Here is a 12,124-nt window from a genome sequence, read left to right as displayed (position 1 = left end):
CTCCACCGCACCCGACGTCACTCGCCGCTCACCCGCCGGCCGCTGCATACACTAACGCTAAGTCCCCGCCGGCTCCCGCCGTCCACTCCACCCACACCTGTCACCCATATACATGCTGGCACCCATGGGTGCCAGCATGTATATAGGTGACATGTGGGAGAGGCGGGGAGGGCAGCGAGAGCCGGCGGGACTTAGCGTCCTGCACCCGACAGAGCTCTGAGCTATATAGCTCAGAGCTCTCTAAAGCATCTTTGTATTTGGGCTCCAAGGAGCCCCATTGGTCCTTAGCAGACCAATGGGGTTCCATGAAACCCCCCCAGGAAATCGCGGCCTCCACCTCCACCGCCCATCGGAGGTGGAGAAGAGTCCCTTGTCCTTGGATTGGACAAGGGCTCGGAGGGGGAGGGGAAAGCTTGGCTGCCCCTCCCCTTCCGAGACCCCCCAATCCATGGACCATGCGGGCTGGTATAGTCAGGGTGTGGAGCCCCACGCGGCCGGTGCTCCGCATTCTGGCTATCCCAGTCTGCATGGGGGACAAGGGGTTAAAGAGGTCTGGGAGGGGGGACCCCACGTCGTTTTTTTTTTAATATTTCCCACACTCAGAACGAAGTAAGTAAAACTCTTCCCACTTGGGGGAATCTATGAAAATAAAACACTATTGTTACCTGTGCAAAAAAACTGACATTTTCCGCATTTAAAAGACATTTTTGCCCTTGAAACTTAAAAATCGATTTTCTCAAAAACTATAAGGTCTTTTTGAAAAAAAAAAAATCCTCTTATTCCCACTGATCCTCTTAATATACCCTGTGAATTTGGTGTTCCTAAATTTTAAGCAGGCTTTTTGCTATTAACCGTTAAAGTCGGCGGGTTTTTAAATGTATATATTTTTCCTTTGAAACTTTAACATCGATTTTCTCAAAAACTATAAGGTCTTTTTGAAAAAAAAAATTTTCCTCTTATTCCTTCTGATCTCCTTAATATATTCTCCAAATTTGAGGCTCTAAGCAATTAAGGGGGCTTTGCTATCAACCCTTAAAGTCGGCGGCTACCTAACATTGATCCATGCGTCAACTTTTCCGCTTGGCAGCATGACCTTACGCATTAAGTGCTAGTAGGAATTTACGCGTAAGCCAATAAAGTAACAACCTGAATTACGGTATTCTTACGCGTAATTGCGTAAGGGCTATGCGTAATTACAGACATTACCGTAATTACAGACATGTACCGTAAATGAATGTCTATGCCGTAAGCGTAATTCCGTAATGCGTAATAGCGTAAAATTACGCGTAATGATCCGTAAGCGTAGTTTTTTCCATTACGCCCAGCACTGATCTGACACAGAGAAGTAGACCAAAAGCACCTCAAAAGCTAGACATCATGCCAAGATCCAAATTCAGGAACAAATGAGAACAAAAGTACTGTAATTGAGATCTATCAGTCTGGTGAAGGTTATAAAGCCATTTCTAAAGCTTTGGGACTCCAGCGAACCACAGTGAGAGCCATTATCCACAAATGGCAAAAACATGGAACAGTGATGAACCTTCCCAGGAGTGGATGGCCGACCAAAATTACCCCAAGAGCGCAGAGAAAACTCATCCGAGAGGCCACAAAAGACCCCAGGACAACATCTAAAGAACTGCAGGCCTCACTTGCCTCAATTAAAGTCATTGTTCATGACTCCACCATACGAAAGAGACTGGGCAAAAACGGTCTGCATGGCAGATATCCAAGGCGCAAACCACTTTTAAGCAAAAAGTACATTAAGGCTCGTCTCAATTTTGCTAAAAAAAACATCTCAATGATTGGCAAGACTTTTGGGAAAATACCTTGTGGACCGACGAGACAAAAGTTGAACTTTTTGGAAGGTGCGTGTCCCGTTACATCTGGCGTAGAAGTAACACAGCTTTTCAGCAAAAGAACATCATACCAACAGTAAAATATGGTGGTGGTAGTGTGATGGTCTGGGGTTGTTTTTCTGCTTCAGGACCTGGAAGGCTTGCTGTGATAGATGGAACCATGAATTCTACTGTCTACCAAAAAATCCTGAAGGAGAATGTCCGGCCATCTGTTCGTCAACTCAAGCTGAAGCGATCTTGGGTGCTGCAGCAGGACAATGACCCAAAACACACCAGCAAATCCACCTCGGAATGGCTGAAGAAAAACAAAATGAAGACTTTGGAGTGACCTAGTCAAAGTCCTGACCTGAATCCTATTGAGATGCTGTGGCATGACCTTAAAAAGGCGGTTCATGCTAGAAAACCCTCAAATAAAGCTGAATTACAACAATTCTGCAAAGATGAGTGGGCCAAAATTCCTCCAGAGGGCTGTAAAAGACTCGTTGCAAGTTATCGTAAACGCTTGAGTGCAGTTATTGCTGCTAAGGGTGGCCCAACCAGTTATTAGGTTCAGGGGGCAATTTCTTTTTCACACTGGGCCATGTAGGTTTTGAGTTATTTTTCTCACTAAATAATAAAAACCATCATTTAAAACTGCAATTTGTGTTCAATTATGTTATCTTTGACTAATAGTTAACGGTTTTTGATGAGCAGAAACATTTAAGTGTGACAAACATGCAAAAGAATAAGAAATCAGGAAGGGGGCAAATAGTTTTTCACACCACTGTATATATATATATATATATATATATATATATATATATATATATATATATATATATATATAGTCATAAAAAGTTTCCATGTTTTTATTGAAAACACCATGTAAACATTTACAGTGCAGGTGGAAAAAGTATGTGAACCCTTAGATTTAATAACTGGTTGAACCTCCTTTGGCAACAATGACTTCAACCACACGTTTCCTGTAGTTGCAGATCAGAGGTGCACAACGGTCAGGAGTAATTTTTGACCATTCCTCTTTACAGAACTGTTTCAATATCAGCATTATTCTTGGGATGTCTGGTGTAAATTGCTTTCTTGAGGTCATGCCACAACTCCTCAATCGGGATGAGGTCAGGACTCTGACTGAGCCACTCCAGAAGGCGTATTTTCTTCTGTTTAAGCCATTCTGATGTTGATTTACTTCTATGCTTTGGGTCATTGTCCTGTTGCAACACCCATCTTCTACTTAGCTTCAGCTGGTGGACAGATGGCAATAAGTTCTCCTGCAAAATATCTTGATAAACTTGGGATTTCATTTTTCCTTCAATGATAGCAATCCGTCCAGGCCCTGATGCAGCAGAGCAGCCCCAAACTATCATGCCCCCACCACCATACTTTACAGTTGGGATGAGGTTTTGATGTTGGTGTGCTGAGCCTCGTTTTCTCCTCACATAGTGTTGTGTGTTTCTTCCAAGTATATATAAGCTGCATTTTTCAGTTTTTGTCAGGAACCAAGTCCGACGAAGGTTTTTTTTTTTTTTTTTTTCACAAAAGTATTTTATTGAAAGCAATAAGTGTACAGTACAGAGAATAAGGGAGTGCATAAACATCTGCGTAATTGCACTAGTACACGCAAAGAAAAAATTCACAATTTATCAGTAAAGTGCATAATGAAACAACGACGAAGGTTTTTTATAAGCTGAAAGCTCACTGTTTATTCATCTATATGTTAGCCAATACATGGTATCATCCTGATTCAAAACTCCTTGGTGTTTCTTTAAAAAAACTCAACTTTTGTTTCATCTGTACACAGAATAATTGTAATATTCAAACCCCTGGCAAATGTTGACTTAAAGTTACTTTTATTCAACCAGCAAGTTATTTTTTGACTGGAAATGGCATAGGGTTTTAACAAAAGATAATAATGTACAAGATGCATTATTGTGAAAAAAAATTCTCAGCATTTATTTACATTTAAACAAAAATTATCCAGTCCAAAATTATTCATACCCTTCTCAATAATCAATAGAAAAGCCTTTATTGGCTATTACAGCAATCAAACGCTTCCTATAATTGCAGACCAGCTTTTTGCATGTCTCCATATGTATTTTTGCACATACTTTTTCAGCAATGATCTTTAAATCTTCAGGTTGGAGGGTCTTCTTGCCATCACCCTGATCTTTAGCTCCCTCCACCAATTCTCAATTGGATTCAAGTCAGGATTCTGGCTGGGCAATTTCAAAACATTCATGTTGTTGTCTGCTAACCATTTCTTTACCACTTTTGCTGTGTGTTTTGGGTCATTGTCATGCTGAAATGTCCACGGGTTTTTTTTCTCTTTCACAATAATGCCTCTTGTACATCGTCTTATTATCTTTTGGGAGACACCTATGTCATTTCCGGTCAAAAAACTACTTGTTGGTTGAATAAAAGTAACTTTAAGTTAAAATTTGCCAGGGTATATGAATAAGTATGGGCAACACTGTAAATTTGCTAACAGGGATGTTAGCATACTCCAGAGATCTTTGTAAGTCTTTAGCTAATACTCTGTAACCAACACCTTCAATCTCATCTCATTGAGTGGACTCAAGCTGGCTAACACCTCACTCCAATTAGCTCTTGGAGATGTCATTAGTCTAGGGGTTCACATACTTTTTCCACCTGCACTGTAAATATTTACATGGCGTGCTCTATAAAAACATGGAAACATTTACTTAGTTGTGTGGTATTAGTTTAAGAAGACTATGATTGTCTATTGTTGTGACTTAGATGAAGATCAGATCACATTTTATGACCAATTTGTGCAGAAATCCATAGACTAGGAATGGCAAAAAGCAAGACAACTTGATCTTTATACCTGTTCTACGTCAGTAATTAATTTAGTATTATAGCTAAAAAATGACTACTGCAGCCTAGCCTCTATATAACCTTCATAGTAGCACACATAATATAATGTATAGATAACCATCATTGAACTAAATTCAGTCTTGTACTTTGTCTTTTTAGGTGGAAAGGAGAAAATGTGGCAACTACTGAAGTGGAAGATGTTTTATTAACAGTGGACTTTATTGAGCTATGTAATGTTTATGGTGTTTCTGTACCTTGTAAGTTTGCTGTAAAGCTTTCTGGTACTTTTGGTATATTTAGTTGTCTGCATCTCATGCATGCGTAGGCATACATAGTCAGGCCTGAGGGGCAGGAGTGAGGGACTGGGGAGCTAAAGGAAGGGGTACAGTGTCCACAGAGCTCAGGACCCTAGAGCAATATAATAACCATGAGGAAACAGATCTGGAAGCCGTGAGGGTCACCACAGTGTGGGACTTAGGAAGGATGACCTATCAAAGCTAGGAATCTTTGTGATTTCTAGCTATGCCCAACATCAAAGGGACTTAGAATAACCACCTATACAACTTATCAAGAAGTAGAACTGAATTTCCATACACCTTTGGCTTATTGGCATGCAGTTTCTTTCACGGTGGTTTCAGGGACAGTAGTCTGTCTTGAGCGGTTTTAAACCAGGCCAATAAGAAGGTCCAATGACCAGAGTCTAATACACAATATCCAGGCTTTACACACACAGAGAGGATTATGGACCTTCAGGGTACATGCCCCATGCAATTGCCTTGTACCTGCCTCAGATGGTGATGGGCAGGAGTAAAGCAAGACACCATATTGAGAAACATGATCATAGGCCAGAGGTTAGAACAGGCATAAGGTCTAAATCAGAACTGCACAGTACTTTTGGAATCGAAAACCAAATACCCCATCTGATGTTTACTCTCAGCAGCCATTATTACAACAGAATAAGTTCATTCTTTATATACCAGTGTAGCACATCTACTCTTTGCAGTTTATGACTGATACTGAATGGCCTCAAAATGGCAATGCTCAGCTGTGGACTATGTGATTGCAGTTCCCTGGAACAGCTGCAACATAGCTGTACACAGGCTGTAAGGCTCGGTACACACTCAATGGATTAAAAACTGATCCGTGTAAAACATCATCTGTTTTTATTGGGAATCAGTTTTTGATCCATTCCCAGGTCAATGTCATGCATTTGCCGCTCTGGAATTATTGCAGCCTCCTGAAATTGCAGTCTGCTTAGGGGAATGTGCCGAACAAATCGGTTCTAATGAAGCTATGTCAACAGATCCTATGGATTAACATAGGATCCAGCTGGTTAGCTACGCGAAATGGACCATTTTTAGTGCCAACGTGTACCGGACCCAAGTGTTTTTAGAGTATACGTCGAAAAGGGTTGCCTGGTAGATTATCAGTAATTAAACTAATATTCTATCCACTACAACCTAATTCTCACACTAACTCTACCCTATCTATGTCTAACATCAACCTCCCCGCCGACTGCTAACATTATTTCCCCCTATATATGCCTAACACTAACTCCCCATCCCTATAAGCATAACCCGCCGCCTAAAGTTGTCCCCCACCCTGTCCAAGCACCCACCCCTGCACCCAAGCTTACCCCAGGCACTGAAAAGGTGCCAAACTCCGTCCCACTATTATGTTCAGCCCCCAGAGTCTAGCAGACTGTATTTAAATTAAAAAGCCAGCTGAACTTTGGCACATTCAGAGCGGCTATATAGCCGCTGGAAACTGCAGCACAACAATTTTGCAGATCGGCTGTAAAGCCGCAGTTTACTGAAGCGGTTGTAAAACAACTAATTACAGGGTCTGTAAAGTTGAAATTTAACCAATCGCCTACAAAGCTGCTAATGATATTGGTGTAAAACCGTTCAAATCAGCTAGCCAGAGTTCAGCTACAGTAGTGCATTCTTATGCCCAAATGACTCACCTAGTGTCGTCATAACTAGTGTTGGGCGAACATCCAGAAGTTCGGGTTCGGGGTGGTTCGGCCGAACATGCCCCCGATATTCGGTATGTTTGGGCCGAACCCCAAACCCAACCCGAACATGTCCCTTTGGGGCCCCCTATAGGGTCCCAGCATAAAGGGAGAGCATGCCCCGAGCGCGGGGGGGGGGGGTCGGAAATGCCCCCCACCCCTCCCCGCTAAGCTCTCCCTTCTGCTGGACCCTATAAAATTAAATCTAAGTCCCCCGAAGGTACCTTGCAGGCTGGCAGGAGGAGGGCAGGAAGCGGGCAGCCGGAGAGCTTAGGCGCTAGTACCATCTGATACTTCCGCCCTCTCTCTGACGCACTTCCTGTTTACATTTGTAAGTCAGGTCAAGAGAGAGCAGAAGTACCGCGATGACGCGTACGAGGGTAGGTGTCATCATGTAGACGACGCGTACCCTTGTACGCGTCATCGCGGTACTTCTGCTCTCTCTTGACGTGACTTACAAATGTAAACAGGAAGTGCGTCAGAGAGAGGGCGGAAGTATCAGATGGTACTAACGCCTATGCTCTCCGGCTGCCCGCTTCCTGCCCTGAGTGCCCTCCTCCTGCCAGCCTGCAAGGTACCTTCGGGGGACTTAGATTTAATTTTATAGGGTCCAGCAGAAGGGAGAGCTTAGCGGGGAGGGGTGGGGGGCATTTCCGACCCCCCCCCCCCCGCCGCGCTCGGGGCATGCTCTCCCTTTATGCTGGGACCCTATAAGGGGCTTTGTTCGGCCGGACACGGCTGTGTTCGGCCGAACAAAGAAGGCCTGTTTGGGTTCGGGCAGCGTGGCCGAGCACCCTCCCGAACACCATGAGGTGTTCGGGGGGTGCCGAACCCGAACAGGCCAAAATCCGGGCGAACCCGAACAGTGGCGAACACTGTTCGCCCATCACTAGTCATAACTGCTAATTGCATTGTGGCCTATGGCGATGCCCACCTTACCAAGTGCAGCCTGTGCCTATTGTACCTGTTCTGCTTTTAGGTGGGGTGTGCATCTACCCTGCTTTTAGCTAGTAAAAGGGGTGGAATAAGTCAGAAAGGTATATTGCTTGGCTCCAGTTCTGAGAGGTCCTTGAGTGCTGCGTGAGCTGAGGACCAGATCCTAGATTCTCCCTATTAAACTAGCCCACTAGGGGATGGAAGTTCTGTGCAATGTGCCAGATTTACCAGATTCATTATAACCAGGGCAAGGAATCAGAAACATAATCAGCTTTATTTGCCAAATATGACGGATGTCATACCCCAAATTATTTGTGGTACACAAAGCATTGGCAGTGGTACAGATTACAGACAGTGAGTTAACAGACATAGGGTTTTAATGAGCGGTAGTGTGCGATATGCACGGCTTACATAGCAGCGCTAGCTTTGTGCCTTCCTTAGTTACGCGCATTGCTTCCTTAGCAATGCCCTTAACATTAACTGCAGGTGGTCCTGCTTCTGCCGTGAGTGAAGTATCGCTACCTCGATACGTCGCAGAAACAGGGCCACCCACAGCTAATGTTACGTGCATTGCTAAGGAAGCAATGCGTGTAACTAAGGAAGGCACACTCCTTACATGGCAGCGAACACGCTGCTATGTAAGGCGTGCATAGCGCACACTACTGCTCATTAAACTGCACTGCTTTAGCAGCGCAGCTTGAGGATTCAAGCCCATGGAGATCTAAAACATTAAAGGACAACTGTTACTGAAGTGAGAAATATATGGAGGCTGCCATATTTATTTTCTTTTGTACAATACCCGTTGCCTGGCAGTCCTGCTGTTGTAGTAGGATGCAGTAGTGTCTGAATAATGGCAGAAACAAGCATGAAGCTAATCTTGTCAGATCTGACAATAATGTCAGAAACACCTGATCTGCTGCATGCTTGTTCAGGGTCTATGGCTAAATGTATTAAAGGTAGAGGATCAGCAGGGCTGTCAGTCAACTGGTATTGCTTAAAAGGAAATAAATAGGGATGGTCGCTGGATTCCGCGATTCCGGACGGAATTTGGTGATTCCGGTTCCGATATGACGGAACGGAATTGCTATAGCTCTAAAACGGAATTCCGCAGAAAATTTTAAAATTCCGCGGAATTTTACGGAATTCAAATTTATTTCCCCACCTAACTGATTTCTACCTGATAACCTGTATTTCTTTCTCGCTTCCTCCCTCTTCCCTCCGGGAGGAGGGTCTCATCTTCCAGGGAATTGTAGTATTTCAAAAGCCAGCTTACATACCTTGGCTGGGAATTGAACCCAGGTCTGAGTGCGTGGTAGGTAGCTCTCTTCACCACTGTACCACCACCAACACTACATGCTGAAGCCAGCCTCGCATGTACCATTATGATATATCCAAGAGAAAACTTAGCTTGCTTAAGGATTTGTAGCATGTCAAAAGCCAACTCACATTGGCCGGGGATAGAACCCAGGCTGAGGAAGAGGGGTGGCCTCATATGGAGGAGAATGAGGCAATAAACGGAAAAGGAAGACACCAAATGGGCACAACACATGGAAGAAGGGAGCAGCTGTACAAGGGAACATGAAAGAGGAATGCTTCACATTGATGTTACACATGGAAGAGGAAGCTGCATATTGAAAGGGAGGGGGCTGTTTGCACATAGAAGGGGCAACACAAGAAAGTTGGGAAATGAATGAATCCGGCCTTGGGCAGAAGGGGAGGTAATGTGACTTTCTTATGGGATCTCAGATGTTCTTTTTTTTTTTTTTTTTTTAAACAAAAATAAGTTTATTGAAGTACAGCAAGCAGTTACACAAACCGTTTTGTATAAATTTCAAGTAAATAACAATGACTTGTCCACTTGAGAAAAGTAACCATGTCATGAGTACTTCAAAATTACAGTAGAACATTATCATGGGTAGCCACATGTCTCATGGAAACATGATAGTATAATAGAAACATAATAAAAATAAAAGCACATAACATCTGATATCATCATTAGGACAGAATTATCTCAGGAAACACTGGAATGTGAGGTCATAGTAGTCCAATCAGGCCAGGAACACTTATATTAGGCAAACAATAGAAAGTCTGAATCTGGAATACAGAGCAGATCTCTAGTCTTGTCATAAATTAACGACCCCGCCATTCATCCCAAATCTTACCAAATTTAGCAAGAGTGTTGATCTCAGATGTTCTATTTAGAGCGCATGGGACTTTGCTGACTGTTAAAATCGCAGATCCAGCTTTACAGGTTCAGATAGATGATGGAGTGAGTGCTGCTTCAAAATGTAGTGCAGATAACAGCTAGAGAGACTAGAGACAGGATAGCCCGCACTTACACCATTCAGCAATTATATAGTGTAGCTGGAGGCAAGTGCTGGGAGGGAGTGTGACCATGTAATTCAATATTGCAAGTAAAGTTAACCCTCTGCACACCACCATGTTTTAGCTGACAATTATCACTGCACAAAAATAGGGACTAAACACGGACTGTCTGTTTGCTTATGCTCAAAAACAGGGACTATTTAAAGCTGAAGCTGAAAACCTAAACTCTGCACAAAAACATAGACTGTGTATGAAACAGGAACACTTCTGCTTTAAAAAAAAGGGATTTTCATTTTGGTTGCATTTAGAGTATAAGCTCACCAATGGCGACAGCCAATGTATCCCTTGTCTGGTGATCCCTACTCTACCTGGCAGTATGCCTATGTAATTGTACAATGTACCTTGCGCAGAATGAATTGTCAATGCCAGCAGGTATTTCTCAACAGATTGGGATGGGGCCAGAGAAAGGCAGGAGAGCATAATTTGCACAATTTGGTAGCAGCATAGTAAAAAAAAATAGAGGTTTCAACAGAGTGGTTTCATTCATAAAACATAACATTTAATATATTATTTAAAAAAAGAAAACACATCTTACCTTGAATATATAAAAATGTCAACAATAACGGTCAGCGATGAGAATGCATGCCTGACGCACGTTTCACAGCCAGAGCAGAAGCTTCATGCAAAGTCATACATTGTCTCGTCAATACAAATTTGAGATAAAAGTAATGATGTGTTCGAACAACCAGTATGCATACAAACATATTACTGCAGTCCTTGCAATAGAGACCAGTTAAGGGCATTGGAAATAACACTTATAATGGTGAAAAGCCAACAAGGCAGAAACACGTGCAGCCTGAATGATTCAGAGGAGTATGCTGGACGTACTGTGTGTCAGCTGAAAGGCTTGACAGGTTATGTCCCCAATCAGTCTCTATGCCCCTATCTATTACCGTGGCTCTGAGCCTGACCTATGTCTTCACCTATAGACAAGCCCCCACGTGAACAGGACACGTTATTTGTCTCTTGACTACGGTTACCCCCAGGCCTTAACGTGCAAGGCATACAGACTGAAGTACAGAGGAATAACCTGTTAGAACCCTAATGAGGCTAGTAACAAAGTTCAATAGTTCATCAGTATCACAAGGTTATTACCTTGGTTCAGAAGGATGAGGCTCTCAACGTCGATTGTCAGCAATGTCAGAGGTTTCAGGAACAGGCAGTGCAGGTTTTCAGGTATCAGGAGAGGGATCATGCAAAATCCACATGCAAGGTTTATTCAACAGGCAATGGGTAATCCAGGTTATGAGACAGTTCATACAAGTAGAGATGGCTCTAACCTCAGATTTTGGGTTAGCGAACCGCGGACGCGAACTTCCGCAAAAGTCCACGAACCGGCAAACTCGGAGAACCGCAATAGACTTCAATGGGCAGGCGAACTTTAAAAACTACAAACACTGTTTCTGGCCACAAAAGTGATCGAAAAGATGTTTTAAGGGGTCTAACACCTGGAAGGGGGCATGGCGGAGTGGGATACATGCCAAAAGTCCCAGGGAAAATAATGGATTTGACGCACAGCAGGGTTATAATCCCTAAAGGGCAGAAATGACATTGCATTCCTAAATTGGAGGCATAAAGTGCTTGAAAACATCTTGCGTATGTAGACATGGATCAGCTGGTAGTGTAAGTAGTGTACTACTTCACACTGACAGACCAAACTCACGGTTTAACGCACTGCCGCAAACAGTCGCAAAGGGTTGTCATTAGTTGACACTCCTAGAACATAAAATGTCAGTCCTCTGGGTGGCAATGTTTGTGTAGTGATGGCCGTGCTTGTGCGCACATGGGCGAGAGTGCAGGCCATGAAGATTGAAAAATACGTTTGTTTTTTTTGGTTGATTGAAAATTGAAGAGTTATTTATTGAATTCTACACAGTTTTCTCCTGATATGTTACTTTGATAACTGTGGTAATTCCAGAGCTCAACTAATACCTGCCGATGAGAGCTAACCTGTACGGTGCCTCTAGATAACCTTGGGCCTATCGCACCTCCCCGTGATGGCAACGACGCATTCGGATGTCTGACATACTTTCGATGGGACTTTCACTACCATGGTGACCACAGGTAATGGTCACTGTAGTTGTGATGTATTATCCGCTGTGTC

The 12,124-nt window shown here is 43.3% G+C and overlaps 1 protein-coding gene across 2 annotated transcripts in view; it reads left to right on the top strand.

Annotated features, from left to right (window-relative positions):
* LOC137563314 (long-chain fatty acid transport protein 2-like) overlaps positions 1-12,124 on the top strand; it is a 110,074-nt gene that overhangs the window by 79,160 nt on the left and 18,790 nt on the right. For both annotated transcript variants that reach the window (XM_068275609.1, XM_068275608.1), the window contains exon 9: positions 4,845-4,942. In XM_068275609.1, coding sequence (XP_068131710.1) covers positions 4,845-4,942 — 98 coding nt within the window. The remainder of the gene's footprint in view (positions 1-4,844; positions 4,943-12,124) is intronic.

The sequence above is a fragment of the Hyperolius riggenbachi genome, chromosome 3, assembly GCF_040937935.1.
Source record: "Hyperolius riggenbachi isolate aHypRig1 chromosome 3, aHypRig1.pri, whole genome shotgun sequence".
Classification (NCBI taxonomy): domain Eukaryota; kingdom Metazoa; phylum Chordata; class Amphibia; order Anura; family Hyperoliidae; genus Hyperolius; species Hyperolius riggenbachi.
Note: the sequence above shows the minus strand (reverse complement) of the source record. Positions and strands in the feature narration are given on the sequence as shown.